Genomic DNA, 23,960 nt, shown 5'->3' with positions numbered 1-23,960 from the left:
GTACACTATAGTTACCTCCGAGAGGGGGACAGACACACATAGTACACTATAGTTACCTCCGAGAGGGGGACAGACACACATAGTACACTATAGTTACCTCCGAGAGGGGGACAGACGCACATAGTACACTATAGTTACCTCCGAGAGGGGGACAGACGCACATAGTACACTATAGTTACCTCCGAGAGGGGGACAGACATAGTACACTATAGTTCCCTCCGAGAGGGGGACAGACATAGTACACTATAGTTACCTCCGAGAGGGGGACAGACGCACATAGTACACTATAGTTACCTCCGAGAGGGGGACAGACACACATAGTACACTATAGTTACCTCCGAGAGGGGGACAGACGCACATAGTACACTATAGTTACCTCCGAGAGGGGGACAGACACACATAGTACACTATAGTTACCTCCGAGAGGGGGACAGACGCACATAGTACACTATAGTTACCTCCGAGAGGGGGACAGACACACATAGTACACTATAGTTACCTCCGAGAGGGGGACAGACACACATAGTACACTATAGTTACCTCCGAGAGGGGGACAGACATAGTACACTATAGTTACCTCCGAGAGGGGTACAGACGCACATAGTACACTATAGTTACCTCTGAGAGGGGGACAGACGCACATAGTACACTATAGTTACCTCCGAGAGGGGGACAGACGCACATAGTACACTATAGTTACCTCCGAGAGGGGGACAGACGCACATAGTACACTATAGTTACCTCCGAGAGGGGGACAGACGCACATAGTACACTATAGTTACCTCCGAGAGGGGGACAGACACACATAGTACACTATAGTTACCTCCGAGAGGGGGACAGACACACATAGTACACTATAGTTACCTCCGAGAGGGGGACAGACACACATAGTACACTATAGTTACCTCCGAGAGGGGGACAGACACACATAGTACACTATAGTTACCTCCGAGAGGAGGACAGACACACATAGTACACTATAGTTACCTCCGAGAGGGGGACAGACACACATAGTACACTATAGTTACCTCCGAGAGGGGGACAGACACACATAGTACACTACAGTTACCTCCGAGAGGGGGACAGACACACATAGTACACTATAGTTACCTCCGAGAGGGGGACAGACATAGTACACTATAGTTACCTCCGAGAGGGGGACAGACACACATAGTACACTATAGTTACCTCCTATGTGTGTCTGTCCCCCTCTCGGAGGTAACTATAGTGTACTATGTGTGTCTGTCCCCTCTCGGAGGTAACTGTAGTGTACTATGTGTGTCTGTCCCCCTCTCGGAGGTAACTATAGTGTACTATGTGTGTCTGTCCCCCTCTCGGAGGTAAATATAGTGTACTATGTGTGTCTGTCCTCCTCTCGGAGGTAACTATAGTGTACTATGTGTGTCTGTCCCCCTCTCGGAGGTAACTATAGTGTACTATGTGTGTCTGTCCCCCTCTCGGAGGTAACTATAGTGTACTATGTGTGTCTGTCCCCCTCTCGGAGGTAACTATAGTGTACTATGTGTGTCTGTCCCCCTCTCGGAGGTAACTATAGTGTACTATGTGTGTCTGTCCCCCTCTCGGAGGTAACTATAGTGTACTATGTGTGTCTGTCCCCCTCTCGGAGGTAACTATAGTGTACTATGTGTGTCTGTCCCCCTCTCGGAGGTAACTATAGTGTACTATGTGTGTCTGTCCCCCTCTCGGAGGTAACTATAGTGTACTATGTGTGTCTGTCCCCCTCTCGGAGGTAACTATAGTGTACTATGTGTGTCTGTCCCCCTCTCGGAGGTAACTATAGTGTACTATGTGTGTCTGCCCCCCTCTCGGAGGTAACTATAGTGTACTATGTGTGTCTGCCCCCCTCTCGTACACTATAGTTACCTCCGAGAGGGGGACAGACACACATAGTACACTATAGTTACCTCCGAGAGGGGGACAGACACACATAGTACACTATAGTTACCTCCGAGAGGGGTAAGTTGCTTTTCTAGTTTTATTGATAATTAGTAGCAATCAGTTGTACTTCTATAACAAACAATTGTATTTATTTCTCATAAGTGTGTGTAAAAATCAAGGAAAACTGAAAAGGACAGAGAGGGTAAGGAGGAGAGATGAAGAGTTCATTATGATCCACAGCTAACTAACACATTCCCTCTCCTAAGAACAGTACTACACTGTAACCCAGATCTGTCACACACATACACACTGACTGCACTGATTACCAGTCCAACTCCTGGAAACAAAGACCTGCTGAAAAATTAAACTGTCAGAGTATCAGGTGGAGGAGGGAAAATAAAAATGGCTGGCATTACATTTTTTCTCTTTTTAATTTCAGTAGCGTTCCCTGACGTATACTGTCCCCCATTTCTTTAGCCTCACACACACACACACACACACACTGCTGGGAGCACAAATAGTTATCTTTCCCAAAGGTCTCTCGTTCCCACCACTCGGATAAACAACTCCAGACAAAAGATCCATTCTGCTGGTGTTGGCAGAGGGAGCAAGTTAAAGAAACTAAACTAGCTACACAGTTTCAAACTATAACAGATGAATGGCACCTCAGAACAACAGTGTGACCAAACTGTGCTACACAGCCAGGAGGTTTCCATGAGGCTGGGAAACATTTACTCAACAAGGACAGACACCATTCATTACTGAAAATGAAGGAATTACATAAAGGTGGGAGAGACACAGAGAGAGAGGAGACAGAGAGAGAGAGAGAGGGAGACAGAGAGAGAGAGAGGAGACAGAGAGCACAATTAGACCCAACCAAATCATGAGAAAACAAAAAGATAACTACTTAACACATTGGAAAGAATTAACAAAAAAACAGAGCAAACTAGAATGCTATTTGGCCCTACACAGAGAGTACACAGCGGCAGAATACCTGACCACTGTGACTGACCCAAAATTAAGGAAAGCCTTGACTATGTACAGACTCAGTGAGCATAGCCTTGCTATTGAGAAAGGCCGCCGTAGGCAGACTTGGCTCTCAAGAGAAGACAGGCTATGTGCTCACTGCCCACAAAATGAGGTGGAAACTGAGCTGCACTTCCTAACCTCCTGCCCAATGTATGACCATATTAGAGAGACATATTTCCCTCAGATTACACAGATCCACAAAGAATTCGAAAACAAATCCAATTTTGAAAAACTCCCATATCTACTGGGTGAAATTCCACAGTGTGCCATCACAGCAGCAAGATTTGTGACCTGTTGCCACGAGAAAAGGGCAACCAGTGAAGAACAAACACCATTGTAAATACAACCCATATTTATGCTTATTTATTTTATCTTGTGTCCTTTAGCCATTTGTACATTGTTAGAACACTGTATATATATATATAATATGACATTTGTAATGTCTTTACTGTTTTGAAACTTCTGTATGTGTAATGTTTACTGTTCATTTTTGTTGTTTTGCACTTTATATATTCACTTTGTATGTTGTCTACCTCACTTGCTTTGGCAATGTTAACACATGTTTCCCATGCCAATAAAGCCCTTGAATTGAATTGAATTGAATTGAGAGAGAGGAGACAGAGAGAGAGAGAGGAGACAGAGACAGAGAGAGGGAGAGAGGAGAGAGAGAGAGAGGAGACAGAGAGAGAGAGAGAGAAGAGAGAGAGAGAGAGGAGACGAGAGAGAGAGAGAGAGGAGACAGAGAGAGGAGACAGAGAGAGAGAAGAGAGAGAGAGAGAGAGGAGACGAGAGAGAGAGAGAGAGGAGAGAGAGAGGAGAGAGAGAGGAGACAGAGAGAGGAGACAGAGAGAGAGGAGAGAGAGAGAGAGAGAGAGAGAGAGGAGACAGAGCGAGAGGAGACAGAGCGAGAGGAGACAGAGGAGACAGAGAGACAGAGAGGAGACAGAGAGAGAGGAGACAGAGAGAGAGAGAGAGAGAGAGAGAGAGAGAGAGAGAGAGAGAGGAGACAGAGAGAGGAGACAGAGAGAGAGGAGACAGAGAGAGAGGAGACAGAGAGAGAGGAGACAGAGAGAGACAGAGAGAGGAGAGAGAGAGGAGACAAAGAGAGAGAGGAGACAGAGAGAGAGAGGAGACAGAGAGAGAGAGAGAGAGGAGACAGAGACAGAGGAGACAGAGAGAGAGGAGACAGAGAGAGAGGAGACAGAGAGAGAGGAGACAGAGAGAGAGGAGACAGAGGAGACAGAGGAGACAGAGAGAGAGGAGACAGAGGAGACAGAGGAGACAGAGAGAGAGGAGACAGAGAGAGAGGAGACAGAGAGAGAGGGGACAGAGAGAGAGGGGACAGAGAGAGAGGAGACAGAGGAGACAGAGGAGACAGAGAGAGAGAGGAGACAGAGAGAGAGAGGAGACAGAGAGACAGAGAGAGAGAGAGAGAGAGGACAGAGAGAGGAGAGACAGAGAGAGGAGACAGAGAGAGGAGACAGAGAGAGGAGACAGAGAGAGAGAGAGAGAGACAGAGAGAGGAGAGACAGAGAGAGGAGAGACAGAGAGAGGAGAGACAGAGAGAGAGGAGAGACAGAGAGAGAGGAGAGACAGAGAGAGAGGAGACAGAGAGAGAGGAGACAGAGAGAGAGGAGACAGAGAGAGAGAGATATGGGAAAAGGATGCAGCTCTGGGTTCTATTCCAGAGATGTGCTTGCTAAACCCCTCCAGTGTTGAGCTGTGGAACATGATGGAGCTCCCACAGCCTCTCACAGCAGAGCAGACTTCCAGTGAGCCAAGTTTGGTCAGCTGTTATAATGGCCAGCTGCAGAGAGGTGTGTGTTACCGTCCATAACCTCTGGTTCCGTCCTAATGTTTAAAAAGAGTAACACACAAAACACACACACACCTGCTGCACTGCATTTGGAGGGGAGGGGAGGGGGGTCACCCACATGATCTTTAACGTTTCAACTCCAACAGTTGCACATAACCAGCCTGGAGACTCCATCCCAGTGTATGTGACGAGGGCAGCACAATGTCTCCTTCCACCTACCAGTTGACACAGCACCTTTCCCTTACCCCGTCATGTACTTCTACCATGCAAGCTCACACATTAGGGTTAGGGTCTAGCCTCTTCCTCCTTCTCTTAGTCCAACATTACACCAACATCCTGGTTCTGACTGGTAGGGTCCTGTTGTAGCAGAAACCCCCAACCCTAACTTAGCGAGCAGGAAATTAATGAGTAACTGATTTATGGCAATGACACACTCTTACCCACAAACATCACACACACCTTATGCCATGGTACACGACAGAGAGAGGTAGTAACACTCCTTCTGTGACTCAGACTGCTGGTGTGTGTGTGTGAAGTTGAGTCTTAGTGTGGGGGTGGGCGTTACTGATAACTGAGGGAGTTCATGTACAGTAATGTTCAGTGGAACAATAACTGCCAGTCAGTTAGATGACTTAACACACAGCAGACGTGGAAATCCTCTGTGGCTTTTGAGTGTGACTAAGAATAACCGCTTCAACTGTGTGTGTTTGTCAGGAGAGAGACAGAGACACAGAGAGGCCATAGGCTGCAGCCCTGCTTGTCTGTTCTGTACAATCAGCAGACCAGCTCAGCACTCTCCTCGCTGCTTTACTCAGCACACACACCTACTGATACGCTTGCCCCTCTGCTTGCCCCTCCCTGACTCTCTGAACTTTCCCCTACTCTCCATTTCCCTCCCCCTCACCGTGTACCAGTGAACCAGTTTCCCTTCAGGCTGGTCTGGTTTTCTCTGCTTAGTTCGTTCCGTTGGATTTGGCCATCACACACACAGAGAGTACGCGTTCACACAAAGCACACAGGAAAGCCAGGTAGGGCATGTGTGAGCCTGTGTAGGACCCAGAGGGGGTGTGTGTGTTAGTAGTCTGGCTGCTATGGTAACCAGAGGGGCCCACTAAAGCCCCTAATCTCTAATTTGTCCTTCATTAGTCAGACACAGAGAGGGGGGATAGAACAGGAGAGAGCAGGATAGGGGAGAGGGAGAGAGAGAGAACAGGAGAGAGAGCAGGATAGGAGAGAGAGAGTGGAGAGAGAACAGAAGAGAGAGCGGGATATGGGAGAGATTAGGATAGGGGAGAGGGAGAGCAGGAGAGAGAGCAGGATAGGGGAGAGAGGCGGGAGAGAGAGGAAGAGAGAACAGGAGAGAGAGCGGGATATGGGAGAGATTAGGATAGGGGAGAGGGAGAGCAGGAGAGAGAGCAGGATAGGGGAGAGAGCAGGATAGGGGAGAGGGAGAGCAGGAGAGAGAGCAGGATAGGGGAGAGAGCAGGATAGGGGAGAGGGAGAGGAGAGAGAGAATAGGAGAGAGGGATATGGGAGAGAGAGAACAGGAGAGAGAGCGGGATAGGGAAGAGAGCGGGATAGGGAAGAGAGCGGGATAGGGAAGAGAGCGGGATAGGGAAGAGAGCGGGATAGGGAAGAGAGCGGGATAGGGAAGAGAGCGGGATAGGGAAGCGAGTGGGATAGGGGAGAGAGCGGGATAGGGGAGAGAGAACAGGAGAGAGAGAACAGGAGAGAGAGAGAGTGGGATAGGGGAGAGAGCGGGATAGGGGAGAGAGAACAGGAGAGAGAGAGAGAGAGAGAGAAAGAGAGGGATAGGGGAGAGAGCGGGATAGGGAGAGAGAACAGGAGAGAGAGAGAGAGAGAGAGAGAGAGAGAGAGAGAGAGAGAGAGAGAGTGGGGATAGGAGAGACAGAACAGGAGAGAGAGAGAGAGCTGAATAGGAGAGACAGAACAGGAGAGAGAGAGAGCGGGATAGGGGAGAGAGCGGGATAGGGGAGAGAGAACAGGGGAGAGAGAGAGAGAGAGAGAGAGAGGGATAGGAGAGACAGAACAGGAGAGAGAGAGAGAGAGAGAGAGAAAGAGAGAGAGAGATAGGAGAGATAGAACAGGAGAGAGAGAGAGAAAGAGAGAGAGGGATAGGAGAGACAGAACAGGAGAGAGTGGGATAGGGGAGAGAGCGGGATAGGGGAGAGAGCGGGATAGGGGAGAGAGCGGGATAGGGAGAGAGCGGGATAGGGGAGAGAGCGGGATAGGGGAGAGAGAGAGAGAGAGAGAGAGAGGGATAGGGGAGAGAGAGAGAGAGGGATAGGAGAGACAGAACAGGAGAGAGAGAGAGAGCGGGATAGGGGAGAGAGCGGGATAGGGGAGGGATAGGGGAGAGAGAGGGATAGGAGAGAGAGGGATAGGGGAGAGAGAGAGAGAGAGTGGGATAGGAGAGACGGGATAGGAGAGACAGAACAGGAGAGAGAGAGCGGGATAGGGGAGAGAGCGGGATAGGGGAGAGAGCGGGATAGGGGAGAGAGCGGGATAGGGGAGAGAGAGAGAGAGAACAGGAGAGAGAGAGGAGAGGGGGAATGTAGGAAGCAGGAAGCAGCACATGGCTGATAATAGATGACTGGGGGTTCAGAAGGTCAGTGAGAACACACACAGCCCATTACGTCTCTCTACAGGTTCAGTACAAGTGTTCTATAAAACAGAGAGCAGGCCAAGGTCCAAACGCAGGGTATTACCCTGGGTCGCCTACCTAGTACCTACCATCCTGTCTGGCCATCCCTGTCCCTTCCCCAGGATGCTGGCTAAACATGCCGAGCATACGGCTGACACCCTGACGTGTGTGACGCACAACCGGTGTGGCACAGATACACACAGTGAGGTTGAGCTCTGGCACCTCAACATGCCAACACTATTTCTATTCAGAGATGGGATAGGCGAGGAGAAGAGGTGGGGGAAATGTGTGGGTCTGTCTGACACCTCATTAAGAAAAGGTATGTACAGCTCATCTGTAGACGAGGTATTCTCCGTCTTCTAAAGACCCTTGGACTAGCTAGGCCTCTCCGCTGCCTTTATCTGACCCACTGGAGAAAAGAAGATTTAGGAAACATGGCAAGTAGTAAAGCAGTGTGTTTTGGGTGTTAGAATGTTCTAGAAGTGTCAAGCATGGTGTGTTTGGAATGTTACAGGCAGGCAGGTAGTTGTTGGCTCAGGGGACTGGTTCCGTAGCCTAATAGTTCCATGCTGCCAGAGTTTTGTTGGGTGTTGCGCTGAGCAACAGTAATCCCATGATGCTTTGGGAGCAGCAGGCTTTGACTTGATCAGAGCTCTATGGGTACAAATAATCCTCTACCGACACATCCCCTTTAAGGGAGGCCACTGTGTGTGTGTGTGTGTGTGTGTGTGTGTGTGTGTGTGTGTGTGTGTGTGTGTGTGTGTGTGTGATAGATGTGGTCTGTACGGCTGATAAGAAGAAAGATAAAGCCAAATTGGGGTATGTGGCTGTTTGTGTTTCAAGTTTCATTAGTCGTATGTACGGGATATGCATGGTGTACATCGTCCAACAAAATGCTTCTTGCAGGTTCCTTCTCGACAATGTAACAACAATAATGTGAGTGTGAGTGAGAGAGTGAGAGAGTGAGAGAGTGAGAGAGAGAGAGAGTGAGTGAGTGTGAGTGAGTCTACTTTTGCTCATGTCTGTATTTTTCCTCCTGAATCCAGGGGTAAATTATGTAGTTTGGGAATTTCAGCCGCACGGAGCTGAGAAATACCCAGGCAGAACTCCAGGACTTAGAACAACAAGAAAACTACACAGGATTTACACACGGGACATGAGAAATACCCAGGCAGAACTCTAGGACTTAGAACAACAGGAAAACTACACAGGATTTACACACGAGACATGAGAAATGGCACCAGAGGAAACATTTAAACTCTACCACAGATACCTCTCTTCCCACCCTTCAGTTTTCAACCTCCCTCTCCAACTACCACTACTGCAGAACCACTACAATACATTTTACAATCTTATGAAATATTTACCAATCTGTACATCATACTAAGAAACGTGTAAATAGGCCTACATCCCCACCTCCGCCTATTGATAAAGTATGTCAGACTAACTCTGAAGTCTCGAAAACACTTCATATTCATGTAGGCTGTACAGATCTGGACTTCTCTGCTATAATGTGTATGATGCCCTCTGTGTGGTGCAGTTCTGCCTTGGTTCACTGCCTAACCATACTGCAGCTCCAATAAAAATGGATAATGTGAGGCAGAAAAAGGTCGCCATTTGCTCTCAATTTTATACTGATAAACAACATCGAGCCCAGTAGAGAGACAGAGTGTGAGTGAGTGAGTGAGTGCACGCGATCGTTCAGGAGAACGCCAGAACATTGATTGGATTGAGGATTGCAGATGAGATAGCCAGCATTAAAATCAGTGCCTAAATCTGCTAGGGCCTTGGGGTTTCACGTGCACTGCAGTGAGTCAGTGTTACAATAGCGTCAGTAAACAAACTTCTATTTGCATTCTGTTCGGTACAACTCTATTGTTCGTGTTCAACACCATCACTTCAGAATCAAACTCCCCCCTCTACCACAGTGGAATTCACCAACAGGCTGGGCCACATCTCTCACATAACAGACATGAGTCTATAAAGCCTAGCAAGCCACCCCATAAGGCATTGTCTGGTGTGTAAACCCTAACCGGCTGTACCATATGTACAGACCCTATGCTTTATAGAGAATATATATGAACCTTCACACTTCAAAGCACACGGGTCAAGGTGTGTGAATATAGATATAGATATATACATATAATAAATCATGTGTGTGTATCTAACTGAGACGATGATGATAGGAGGGGAAAGGCCAACATTGGTCTTACTGAGCGACAATGGAGGTTATGAATGTGTTATTATTACACAATGTGTCATTATCCTACCATTATTACCCTGAACACCCATCTGGTAGCTGGAGATCATGTCAGGCCTGTTCTGCTGTCCTTCACACAACCTTTACACTTGCTTTGTCTGGAACAAAACCCCGGCCTTCTGGTACACTATAGTGAACGTAGCCAGAAGTAGTGTCCTGTGCAGTAGTCTGGTTGTAAATGCTTGTAGCAGAGGGAGGGACATCAAAGCCCTGTGTGAGAGTCTGATCTGAGGCAGGGTGAGATTTGACTGTGTGGTGACACTCTGCCATCCCCACGCCAGGACCAGACCACAGCCCTCAGCTCCAACCACTGACCAGCAGGATGCACCTGTAATGAGGAAGAAGACTTGCTCTATCACTCTCCTTCATGTCTCTAAAACATGAGTAGACGACCAGCTATAAGAGCCCAGGCTTTGATACTGACTTACCCTTAAGTATACCGTCTTCCTCCCCTCAGCCCAGTGCCACTGGAGTCTCTACAACAACAGCCCAACGCCAAGTATTCAATTCTGCACTCTGCATTCTGATGGTGAAAACCTCGGTAACACTAATCTCAGTGATGTTGTAATGAAGTTAGCCTAAGTTAAACAGAAATAGCTTTAAAAGGAGGTACATGGCCGTAAATAGAGGTAAGTGGCCGTAAATAGAGGTAAGTGGCCGTAAATAGAGGTAAGTGGCTGTAAATAGAGGTAAGTGGCCGTAAATAGAGGTACGTGGCTGTAAATAGAGGTACGTGGCTGTAAATAGAGGTACGTGGCTGTAAATAGAGGTAAGTGGCTGTAAATAGAGGTACGTGGCTGTAAATAGAGGTACGTGGCTGTAAATAGAGGTAAACGGCTGTAAATAGAGGTAAACGGCTGTAAATAGAGGTACGTAGCTGTAAATAGAGGTACGTGGCTGTAAATAGAGGTAAATGGCTGTAAATAGAGGTACGTAGCTGTAAATAGAGGTACGTAGCTGTAAATAGAGGTACGTGGCTGTAAATAGAGGTACGTGGCTGTAAATAGAGGTACGTGGCTGTAAATAGAGGTAAATGGCTGTAAATAGAGGTACGTAGCTGTAAATAGAGGTACGTAGCTGTAAATAGAGGTACGTGGCTGTAAATAGAGGTACGTGGCTGTAAATAGAGGTAAATGGCTGTAAATAGAGGTACGTAGCTGTAAATAGAGGTACGTGGCTGTAAATAGAGGTAAATGGCTGTAAATAGAGGTACGTAGCTGTAAATAGAGGTACGTAGCTGTAAATAGAGGTACGTGGCTGTAAATAGAGGTACGTGGCTGTAAATAGAGGTACGTGGCTGTAAATAGAGGTAAATGGCTGTAAATAGAGGTAAACGGCTGTAAAATTCAGAATAATGGTGACAGAAGCTCTAAATACAGAAGTATCCTCCAGAAACACTCGTTCCTAGGAAACTATGCAGTTTTTTGTTTTTTTACGTGTTATTTCTTACACTAGTACCCCAGGTCATCTTAGGTTTCATTACATACAGCCGAGAAGAACTACTGAATATAAGACCAGCGTCAACTCACCATCAGTACGACCAAGAATATGTTTTTCGCGATGCGGATCCTGTGTTCTGCCTTACAACCAGTGCAACGGAGTGGATTACATGCAGCGACCCCAAAAAACGACTCAGAAAAAGAGGGAAACGAAGCGGTCTTCTGGTCAGACTCCGGAGACGGGCACACCGTGCACCACTCCCTAGTATTCTTCTTGCCAATGTCCAGTCTCTTGACAACAAGGTTGATGAAATCCGAGCAAGGGTAGCATTCCAGAGGGACATCAGAGACTGTAACGTTCTCTGCTTCACGGAAACATGGCTAACTGGAGAGACGCTATCCGAAGCGGTGCAGCCAGCGGGTTTCTCCACGCATCGCGCCGACAGAAACAAACATCTTTCTGGTAAGAAGAGGGGCGGGGGCGTATGCCTTATGACTAACGTGACATGGTGTGATGAAAGAAACATACAGGAACTCAAATCCTTCTGTTCACCTGATTTAGAATTCCTCACAATCAAATGTAGACCGCATTATCTACCAAGAGAATTCTCTTCGATTATAATCACAGCCGTATATATCCCCCCCAAGCAGACACATCGATGGCTCTGAACGAACTTTATTTAACTCTCTGCAAACTGGAAACGATTTATCCGGAGGCTGCATTCATTGTAGCTGGGGATTTTAACAAGGCTAATCTGAAAACAAGACTCCCTAAATTTTATCAGCATATCGATTGCGCAACCAGGGGTGGAAAGACCCTGGATCATTGTTACTCTAACTTCCACGACGCATATAAGGCCCTGCCCCGCCCCCCTTTCGGAAAAGCTGACCACGACTCCATTTTGTTGATCCCTGCCTACAGACAGAAACTAAAACAAGAAGCTCCCACGCTGAGGTCTGTCCAACGCTGGTCTGACCAAGCTGACTCCACACTCCAAGACTGCTTCCATCACGTGGACTGGGAGATGTTCCGTATTGCGTCAGACAACAACATTGACGAATACGCTGATTCGGTGTGCGAGTTCATTAGAACGTGCGTTGAAGATGTCGTTCCCATAGCAACGATTAAAACATTCCCTAACCAGAAACCGTGGATTGATGGCAGCATTCGTGTGAAACTGAAGGCGCGAACCACTGCTTTTAATCAGGGCAATGTGTCTGGTAACATGACTGAATACAAACAGTGCAGCTATTCCCTCCGCAAGGCTATCAAACAAGCTAAGCGCCAGTACAGAGACAAAGTAGAATCTCAATTCAACGGCTCAGACACAAGAGGCATGTGGCAGGGTCTACAGTCAATCACGGACTACAGGAAGAAACCCAGCCCAGTCACGGACCAGGATGTCTTGCTCCCAGGCAGACTAAATCAGTTTTTTGCCCGCTTTGAGGACAATACAGTGCCACTGACACGGCCTGCAACGAAAACATGTGGTCTCTCCTTCACTGCAGCCGAAGTGAGTAAGACATTTAAACGTGTTAACCCTCGCAAGGCTGCAGGCCCAGACGGCATCCCCAGCCGCGCCCTCAGAGCATGCGCAGACCAGCTGGCCGGTGTGTTTACGGACATATTCAATCAATCCCTATACCAGTCTGCTGTTCCCACATGCTTCAAGAGGGCCACCATTGTTCCTGTTCCCAAGAAAGCTAAGGTAACTGAGCTAAACGACTACCGCCCCGTAGCACTCACATCCGTCATCATGAAGTGCTTTGAGAGACTAGTCAAGGACCATATCACCTCCACCCTACCTGACACCCTAGACCCACTCCAATTTGCTTACCGCCCAAATAGGTCCACAGACGATGCAATCTCAACCACACTGCACACTGCCCTAACCCATCTGGACAAGAGGAATACCTATGTGAGAATGCTGTTCATCGACTACAGCTCGGCATTCAACACCATAGTACCCTCCAAGCTCGTCATCAAGCTCGAGACCCTGGGTCTCGACCCCGCCCTGTGCAACTGGGTACTGGACTTCCTGACGGGCCGCCCCCAGGTGGTGAGGGTAGGCAACAACATCTCCTCCCCGCTGATCCCCAACACTGGGGCCCCACAAGGGTGCGTTCTGAGCCCTCTCCTGTACTCCCTGTTCACCCACGACTGCGTGGCCACGCACGCCTCCAACTCAATCATCAAGTTTGCGGACGACACAACAGTGGTAGGCTTGATTACCAACAACGACGAGACGGCCTACAGGGAGGAGGTGAGGGCCCTCGGAGTGTGGTGTCAGGAAAATAACCTCACACTCAACGTCAACAAAACTAAGGAGATGATTGTGGACTTCAGGAAACAGCAGAGGGAACACCCCCCCCCCCCCATCCACATCGATGGAACAGTAGTGGAGAGGGTAGCAAGTTTTAAGTTCCTCGGCATACACATCACAGACAAACTGAATTGGTCCACTCACACAGACAGCATCGTGAGGAAGGCGCAGCAGCGCCTCTTCAACCTCAGGAGGCTGAAGAAATTCGGCTTGTCACCAAAAGCACTCACAAACTTCTACAGATGCACAATCGAGAGCATCCTGGCGGGCTGTATCACCGCCTGGTATGGCAACTGCACCGCCCTCAACCGCAAGGCTCTCCAGAGGGTAGTGAGGTCTGCACAACGCATCACCGGGGGCAAACTACCTGCCCTCCAGGACACCTACACCACCCGATGCTACAGGAAGGCCATAAAGATCATCAAGGACATCAACCACCCGAGCCACTGCCTGTTCACCCCGCTGTCATCCAGAAGGCGAGGTCAGTACAGGTGCATCAAAGCTGGGACCGAGAGACTGAAAAACAGCTTCTATCTCAAGGCCATCAGACTGTTAAACAGCCACCACTAACATTGAGTGGCTACTGCCAACACACTGTCCATGACACTGACTCTACTCCAGCCACTTTAATAATGGGAATTGATGGGAAATGATGTAAATATATCACTAGCCACTTTAAACAATGCTACCTTATATAATGTTACTTACCCTACATTATTCATCTCATATGCATACGTAGATACTGTACTCTATATCATCGACTGCATCCTTATGTAATACATGTATCACTAGCCACTTTAACTATGCCACTTGGTTTACATACTCATCTCATATGTATATACTGTACTCGATATCATCTACTGTATCTTGCCTATGCTGCTCTGTACCATCACTCATTCATATATCCTTATGTACATATTCTTTATCCCCTTACACTGTGTATAAGACAGTAGTTTTTTTTGGAATTGTTAGTTAGATTACTTGTTCGTTATTACTGCATTGTCGGAACTAGAAGCACAAGCATTTCGCTACACTCGCATTAACATCTGCTAACCATGTGTATGTGACAAATAAAATTTGATTTGATTTGACACACAAACCCATTGCATCATGTCCTCTACTTAATCTGTAATGATCTGAAAAGAGTTGGAAGAAAGTGAAAGTAACATGGCGGAAGCCCGTCGAGGCTGTCTTCCCCCTGCTCAACTCTCTCATATCAGTACAGAACGAGTAGAGGAGACAGAGGAATGAAGTCACTTCAGAGGACCAGAGAATCAGTGAAGGAGTTAGGCAGTGAAGCCTAGGTTCTGTAGACCTTGGCCCTGATATGCATATTCTGCCATTTCTGGGCCTAAAATGGCAGTGTGCTATTCTGTCATGCATGACTAGCAGTGTGTATGGCCTGCGTGGTTATAATGAACTCAGCCCACTAAACACAAAGAAAATAAACATGCCCAGCTCCCTGTCTGATGATAGACTGGGTCTACGTCGCTCACATATCTTATGGCAGACAGTCTTAATGACAATCATTTCTGGATTAAGTTGCAACCACAATATGCTCCTTCCTTGGCCAGTGTCATATGGTCAGAGGCAACGTTGTTGTACAAACATGACATCAGGTTATACTGGGGTGCTTGTATCTTTATCTAGCAGCATATTAATCTGTTATGTTATGTCATGTTAAATGGCCAAACTGTCCTGTCAACACTAGATACTGGTCAGTGAATGACTGAGAGCACGACAGTTCACACCAGCCTACATTCTGGTCGACACAAATACACTCCGACTTCCCTCAGTAGAGAGAGTAAAACCTTTGCTGTCTTCTGGTTATGATTATCAAAAATATCATCTCTCCCATCCCCCAAAACAACACATACAGGCAGACACGCATGCATGGATCCACGCGCACACACCATAACATCTCACTCAAATCCTCCAAAGTCCTGTCTCAGCAATAAGACACTCACAGCTAATAGGATCCATGTTGACGAACTCTGACCTCAGAACAGAGACAGATGGAAACAGACAGACAGACAAGGGGGGGAGAGAGAGAGATGGGGTCACCGAGGTAAAGGAGAGGGGGAGGGGTTGAACTTGACCTCGTTCGGGTGCCGTGGGAGGGGGTTAGGAGCAGCTTTACAAGCTGGATCAATGTTGACATGGCACGCGCTGCTAGAGGACAGGATAATGCATTTAGAAAGGGGATAATGAATATTAACGTCTAACAATGAGATAATGAATGCATGATACATAAGATACGACATTAATAACGTCTGTGAATAGAAAGACATGGTTATAAACGTGTAATAGGCCTACACCATTTATAACCAGTTATTGGAGGATGACAACACATTGCATAACAATAACAACCGTAGGCACATATGAAGACATTGGTTAGGGAAAAAAAGGCTAATATTTATTTCCCTTGACTTTCCTACGTTTGCCTTATCACGGTTCTGTATTCCACATGCCCATATGGAAAAGGACCTTGCCTGCACCTGCTTGCACAGTGAAACGTGTATTTATCCACACAGAAAGACACACACACTGCAACGTGTCAGTGTTTATAGACCGCTAACAGCAGTGATAGATCCCTGTGAGAGAGAGGAGCGCTAGCCATAGCCCGTCCTGTGTGTGTGTGTGATAGATCCCTGTGAGAGAGAGGAGCGCTAGCCATAGCCCGTCCTGTGTGTGTGTGTGATAGATCCCTGTGAGAGAGAGGAGCGCTAGCCATAGCCCGTCCTGTGTGTGTGTGTGTGATAGATCCCTGTGAGAGAGAGGAGCGCTAGCCATAGCCCGTCCTGTGTGTGTGATAGATCCCTGTGAGAGAGGAGCGCTAGCCATAGCCCGTCCTGTGTGTGTGTGTTTCTCTCTCATCCAGGCAGTCATGTCCATGACATGTTTACTATGAGCTGGCTATCAGATAAGTAGCTTTCCAATCAGCAGGACCTGAGCAGGCTAGATAGGTAGGGCCTCTAATTTGGCATTGGGATTAAACAGACTGGGACACCTGCCAGTGACAGACAATTCAGCAGAGACATTAACAACTGTATGTTTTTCATCCAAAACAACATTGAGGAATATGATATGTAACACTTTACTTAATACCCAGTGTCATAACAGTCATAACCATGTCATAATAGCAAACACAACATGGTCATAACACTGTAATGACACATTTTTACACCTGCTGTGACATATATTGCGTTATTTTGACTGATTATGACACCTAAAGTAAAAACGGACATTCTTTCAAATTAGCCTACATGTCAACAGTATATTTCTGATACATTTATACACACAGTACCAGTCAGAAGTTTGGACACACCTACTCATTCAAGGGTTTTTCTTTATTTGTACTATTTTCTACATTGTAGAATAATAGTGAAGACATCAACACTATGAAATAACACATGGAATCAAGTTACCTCTGCTGCAGATAAGTTCATTAGAGTTAACTGCACCTCAGACTGCAACGCAAATAAATGCTTTAGAATTCAAGTAAAAGACACATCTCAACATAAACTGTTCAGAGGAGACTGCATGAGTCAGGCTTTTGTGGGTGAATTGCTGCAAAGAAACCAATACTAAAGGACACCAATAATAATAAGAGACTTGCTTGGGGCAAGAAACACGAGTAACGGATATTAGACTGGTGGAAATCTGTCCTTTGGTCTGATGAGTCCAAATTTGAGATTTTTGATTACAACCGCTGTGTATTTGTGAGACGCAGAGTAGGTAAACGGATGATCCCTGCATGCTTGGTTCCCACTGTGAAGCTTGGAGGTGGTGGTGTGATGGTGCTTTGCTGGTGAGACTGTCTGATTCATTTAGAATTCAAGGCACACTTAACCAGCATGGCTACCACAGCATTCTGTAGCGATATACCTTCCCATCTGGTTTGCGCTTAATGGGACTATCATTTGTTTTTCAACAGGACAATGACCCAACACACACCCAGGCTGTGTAAGGGCTATTTGACCAAGAAGGAGAGTGATGGAGTGCTGCATCAGATGACCTGGCCTCCACAATCACCCGACCTCAAACCAAATGAGATGGTTTGGGATGAGTTGGACCACCGAGTGAAGAAAAGCTGTCCTCAAGGCAACGGGTGGCCACTTTGAAGAATCTCAAATATAAAATATATTTTGAATTGTTTAACACTTTTTTGGTCACTACATGACTCCATGAGTTATTTCATAGTTGATGTCTTCACTATTATTCTACAATGTAAAAATATATATGTAAAAAATATTTATATATATATATATATTCAAAAAAATGTAATGAGTAGGTGTGACCAAACTTTTGATTGGTTCTGTGTATAGAAATATATCAGAAACATACTGTTGACATGTAGGCTATGGTGTAATGGAATGTTTTGTCTTGTGTGGTAGGTTGACACTTATGTAGATGTCATAACCAGCCATAAAATAAAACAATATATATCACAACAGGTCTAACTATATGTCAGTGTTATGACCATATTATAAAAACAGGTTATGTCAGCTGTTATGACATATTATGGATCGGTTATGACCATGTCATAACGTGTTGTGTGTCAAGAAAATTATCATATGATTTTGACCGTCAATAAGGTAATAATAATTTGGTTGTTAAGCAGGCAGTTAACCTACATGTCACATATACTGTGTGTGTATGCGTACTTCCTGTGTAGAGAGGGTGTGTACTGTATACCACACTGTACATATGCATGTGTGCCAAACAGATCTGTAACGGATCCTCTCCCCCAGGTCTGTTCACAACGAACCCCCCCTCTCCTATTCTTCCCCCTCTTGCTGAAGCACGTGTGGGAAGATTGCATGTTTTATTTATCAATTCTTGGCTCCATTCTTCCAGTAAATTCCAGGCTGTGGTGCAAGCAGCCAAGAAACCCTCCCTGGGTTTTTTCTGCTGTCATTCCCCGTTGCTAGCATGCAGATTGAGCCCTACGCACACGCTTACACACACACAAAGGAGAGAGGCATGCTCATCTCTGACAGGATTTTTTTTTCTTTCTTTTTTTGGGAAAATCGGCAGCAAACCCTGTGGAAAATAAGGAGAAAGGAGAGCCTCTTGATAGAGGAGGAATCTTTTATCTTCTTTCTTTCCCAATATGAGCAGAAAGACTAGAGGATATGCAGCAGGGTCGGAAATAATTGATACCCTTGATAAAGATGAGCAAAAATGACTAAAATAAATCATTTAAATACTGAGCTATAAATGTATGCACAATGGGAGAAATGATATTGTATACTAATACAATTTCTCAGAGAAAGAGATTTTATTTAACAAGTCAACAAACAAAAACATTTCTCCAAAAAAAGGTAGGGGTTAAAAAGATTGACACCTCTGTTTCCAATACCTTTCAATACCTCCCCTTGTGAGGAGAACGGCACTGAGCCTTTTTCTAAAATGTTTGAGGAGTTGACGAACACATTGGGAGAGATCATTCCTCCATACAGAACCCTTCCAGATCCTTGAAATCCTCCATCTGGCCTTATGGACGGCCCTCTTTAATTCAAATCACAGGTTTTCAACAGGTTTCCAGTCTGGAGACTGAGATGGCCATTGCAAAATGTTGAGACCAATTAACAATTTTTGTGGATTTTGATGAGCGCTTGCAGTTATTGTCTTGCTGGAAAATCCACTTGCGGACAACTTTCAGCCTCCAGGCAGAGGCAACCAGGTCTTCGGTTAAAATGTCTTGTTACTAGGTAAAGTTCATGATGTCGTTGACCTTAACAAGAGCCTACCCAGGACCAGTGGAAGCAAAATAGCCCCATAACATCAAAGATCCACCACCATATTTTACAGTAGGTATGGGTTTATTTTCTGCTTATGCATTCTAATTTCAACATCAAACAACACAGGTGTGATTGGCCAAAGAGCTCTATTTTCATGTCATCTAACAAATGTAAACGCCTGGATATTGCTAAAACGGCATTTTGCACAGATTGTAACCAGTGCTTTGGACAGATTAAATGAAAATAGAGCTCTTTGGCCACACACACCTGTGTTGGATTTGGCGTAGAAATTGGAATGCATAAGCAGAAAAGAGCCCCATACCTACTGTGAAATATGGTGGTGGATTTTTGGATGAAAGAGGGCAGTTCATAAGAGCAGACGAAGGATATCAAGGATCTGGAAGGATTCTGTATGGATGTGTTTTCCAATTCTTTTAGAAAAAGGGCCAGTACCATTATCCTCTCAAGGTGTGTTATTGAAAATGTATTGAAAACAGGGGAGTCAAAAAAAAAATTGCTTTTTACTAAATATTACAACAAATATTTCTCTGAGCAATTGTATTAGTAAAAAATATAATTTAAAATTTATTTTGAGCATACAATAGAGCTCAATATTTGAATTATTTATATTATACAGTCATTTGCTCATCTTTATCAAGGGTGACAATTTCAGACCCGCTGTAGCGGTGCTCTGCCTATAGACTAGATAAAGACACAGGCCTGGGTCTATAGTATAATGTGTTAGATAGTCAGCAGCCTGGAGCTCTGTTGGAACTCTGGCTAGGGCACAAAGCCCAGCCGATCCACTGCGTTCAGAGGGAGGAGGGGACAGGGAGGGATGGATTGCCATGCAGAAAATTACTTTTGCATATTGTATTACAATTCAGATTAACCACGCAGAGTAATGGGATTAGAACGCTGAACGCTTTCCAAAGGCGGGGGATGGAGAGCTCTAATGAACTCACAACAAAGGTGGCATATGAGTTCGAATATGGAGGGAGCCCCGCAGGTATCTCAGGGTCGACAGGGGGGTAAATTACGTGACCGTGCGTTCATTAGTATGTATGGCTACATTTTGGTAGGCCTGCTAATGATTATTACAATGACGGAAATAAGCACACTTGACCCAATTAGCAGCAATTTGGAGCACCTCAAGGTCCATTTAAAAAAATAGTCAATGTGGCTTTAAATCGCGATTACTTCCACTCCTTTCCAACAAGCAGTGAAAATAAAAATGCGCATTTGTTTGCCTTCCTTTTGGAGGGTGACAGAAAGCTGAAAAGACAAATGAACATGAAAATGGGAACAAAGTACCAAGGCTTTCAATGGGAATGCCTCACGGCTGTTCAATATGCGCACTGGGTAGCCTAAAATACGATCCTCGGTCAAAGCTGTTTTACCAAGGCGGCTATTTCTCAGTTACTTAAATATAACATGATTTGATTGCATAACATAATCGTCTGTAATCGTTTTCGTCTACATATTTCTAGTGAAGAAATAGGATGGCACGTACGTAGAAATAACTGTCAATTCAGCTGAGAGCTATGTTCTAGCTGGTTAAACCAGAAAACCTCCCCCATGCCTTTCACTTCGGAAAATAAACACAGTCGACAAGGTTCAGCCCTGAACCGTATTACGCGACACACTCACTGCCCAGAAAAGCATCGCCTTTTTCAGTTCAAAGTATGAAAATAGACTATTAGCTTATTTGTGGCAGGCTAAATGAAAATGTTAGAATGCGAGTCAAGTATATGGTCACATTTATTAAATCCCCCATCTACTTCCGTAATGGTTACGCTATTTTTCAACCAAGCAAACAAACAAAAAATCACTTCAAGCATAGCACATGTATTATGGTACATAGACATAGCCAACTGTATTATAATAACCAATATATTGTTAGAAAAATAGAATTAGGATTTTTGTAAAAAAGGACCATATAGCCAACACACATAGCGCCAACGCAGCTCTGCGATTTAACCCTCCCCCTTTTGTCGCCTCAATCCCCTTTGTTCAAACCTAATTCAACACACTTCCTTTTTCGTTTCTCGCTGCTTTAGTAATATATTTCAACCCATGTTGTTTCGTTTTCTAGTTTTGACCATAAATAAAATAAAATGTTATTTTTCATCCACTTGGGTCCTTCTACTCACCGACTTGCAATACGTTGTCCACACAGCCGCTCTCCAACAGAGCGATGCCTCGTCTGAAAGGCAGCCGCGTCTCATCAATATTTTCCCCGCTAGTTCCACTCTCCTCTCCCCCTGTACTGAACGAAGAATACATGCAGATCTCCCGTTCACTCCTTGGGAAAGACCAGTAAACGATCCGTCTCTGTACGGGCTCCGGGATCCGTTCGAAGCGCTCCTCTACCCGTTGAAACGGCCACTTCTCAGCCACTTTCCGGGCCGAGATGTCCAACAGAGACTCCGGGGTCTGGGTTTTGCTCGACCCGCCTTGGGCCGCACCCGAACCGCCACATAACGTACCCCCGGCCCGTTGTCCCTGTCTACAATTCGTGTTATAACCCGGTCTACAGCAGAGCCGTTTGGCTGGGGGCTGCTGAACGCGCTCCGCCATGATAGCACTGCTTTAACATCGACGGCGGAAGTCAACGTACCATATAAACTGGATAAGGAAGGGAAAAGGTTACGCTAGAATCGATTGTGTGCCGTGTATGGGCAAATGGACCTTATTTGGGCATGGTGGGCGGTCCGTTTACAATGTTGTCAAATCCCTTTGTGTTGACAAATTGAGAAAGGGGCGGGGCCTATCCGGTTCTAAAAAGGGAATGAAAGGCGGAATTCCCGAACGTCGGCAAATCCTTTGTGAGGCAGCTCGTTCGAACAGGACAAGTTGGGAAGGTGCCGGGGAACTTGTATATATGTTTTTCAGTATGTACAGGCCTTGTAATGAAAATGATGGGCGACCATTGACATTTCTCTTGACGGACTGAGAAGGCAGTCGTGGGCGCAAAACGCGAAGAAACGGGGGTAAAGGGGGGGTTGGATCGGCTGGGTGGTGATTGTAACTGTCAGTTGGCCGGGCCTCGTGGCTCGGGGAGAGGGGGACGGGCGTGCTGGAATACAGAGACGCCCTATGTGACGTACAGTTCCAAAGGAATGTGGTGGGCATGGAGAGAGAAGGAGTGAGAAAGGAAAAAGAGGGGAGAGAGAGAGTCATGAAAATGGGGTAAAGGTAGAGAGAGAAAGAAAGAGAAGGGTAGAGAGAAATATGCAGAGTGGAGGTTAATTTAATCTGATGTGGGAGTCTCAGTGGTGTTCAGTAAAACCCTGCAGCCTGGAGGCAGGCTTAATTGATTAGAAAATGTGATGTATTTTTGCATCTAAAATGGAGAGTGTTGTAATCTTTGGACAATCAATGCAATGTCATTCATTGCAACAGATTCAGACAAGTCAGCTCGTTCCCCCTCTATCTTAGATTTGATTCTCTTTGATTTATTTTCATAATTTTAGTTATTTTAAGAGTATTATTCCTATCCACAACATTGTTATTACACTAGGACAGATCCCCCCATGTCACATTTTCTCCCCTTTTTGAGAGGATTAATTACACAGGAACAAGACAGACCAAGTCCCCCAGCCCAGTTGCTGTCAATGGGCCTTAATGGACTGCCCTGCCTCAATGCTCCCCTGAAGGCAGGCAGGAATCCACTGTGCCAAAGAGGTAATTTCTCAGTGTGATTCATGTCTCGATAGAGTGGAGAGAGAGCCCGGGGAAACGCAGAAGTGTCCTGTTTTGTCCCCAGGGGATAAATAAAGTTGTGTTGAATTGTTTAGGTGTTGGTGACACGGGTCTCAGCCAAATGGTAAGCCATACAGCAAAAGCATTTAAAAAAGGGGGAAAGCGTGTGTGGTTTTTTGATATTTAAAAAAGTGTGAGAGCATAAGTGTGTTTGGGTCCAACTCGGCCTCTGAAACAACACCACGGGTTACTGCTGTTGACTCTGAAACAACACCACGGGTTACTGCTGGTGGCTCTGAAACACCTTCACAGGTTACTGCTGGTGGCTCTGAAACACCACCAAGGGTTACTGCTGTTGGCTCTGAAACAACACCACGGGTTACTGCTGGTGGCTCTGAAACACCTCCACGGGTTGCTGCTGGTGGCTCTGAAACACCTCCACGGGTTGCTGCTGGTGAAACACCTCCACGGGTTACTGCTGTTGGCTCTGAAACACCTCCACTGGTTACTGCTGGTGGCTCTGAAACACCTCCATGGGTTACTACTGTTGGCTCTGAAACACCTCCACGGATTACTGCTGGTGGCTCTGAAACACCTCCACAGGTTACTGCTGTTGGCTCTGAAACACCTCCACGGGTTACTACTGTTGGCTCTGAAACACCACCAAGGGTTACTGCTGGTGGCTCTGAAACACCTCCACAGGTTACTGCTGGTGGCTCTGAAACACCTCCAAGGGTTACTGCTGGTGGCTCTGAAACACCTCCAAGGGTTACTGCTGCCCTAATCAGGTAATTCATCAAATAATCTGAGCAGCGTTGGCCAAAACAATCCCGTATGATCTGACAAGTCCTGGCAGCATTTAAATGAAGCATCTGGCAACATCCTCTGAGCTGGCCACTGATGTGCTAAGTGTGTTTGATTTCTTCATTGTTAGAAAGGCAGCCATGTTTGTTTACAGACCCTACCTCTCGGTTTTTCTGTGTCATCTGCCATTTTGACATTCTTTTTGACTTTACTGTCTTACTGATACTTACTTAAAATCATTTTATTTGACTGAAGTATACCTGGCACAATAT

General features: G+C 46.1%; 1 protein-coding gene across 1 annotated transcript in view; it reads right to left on the bottom strand.

Moving 5' to 3' along the window:
• Positions 1 to 21,807, bottom strand: part of LOC109892432 (zinc finger SWIM domain-containing protein 6) — a 75,728-nt gene extending 53,921 nt beyond the window's left edge. Inside the window, exon 1 of the mRNA XM_020484955.2 lies at positions 21,333 to 21,807. Within this exon, the coding sequence (XP_020340544.1) occupies positions 21,333 to 21,759 (427 nt within the window). The 5' untranslated portion in view covers positions 21,760 to 21,807. The remainder of the gene's footprint in view (positions 1 to 21,332) is intronic.
• Positions 21,808 to 23,960: the final 2,153 nt, after the last annotated feature.

This window comes from Oncorhynchus kisutch, linkage group LG6, assembly GCF_002021735.2.
Source record: "Oncorhynchus kisutch isolate 150728-3 linkage group LG6, Okis_V2, whole genome shotgun sequence".
Classification (NCBI taxonomy): Eukaryota; Metazoa; Chordata; class Actinopteri; order Salmoniformes; family Salmonidae; genus Oncorhynchus; species Oncorhynchus kisutch.
Note: the sequence above shows the minus strand (reverse complement) of the source record. Positions and strands in the feature narration are given on the sequence as shown.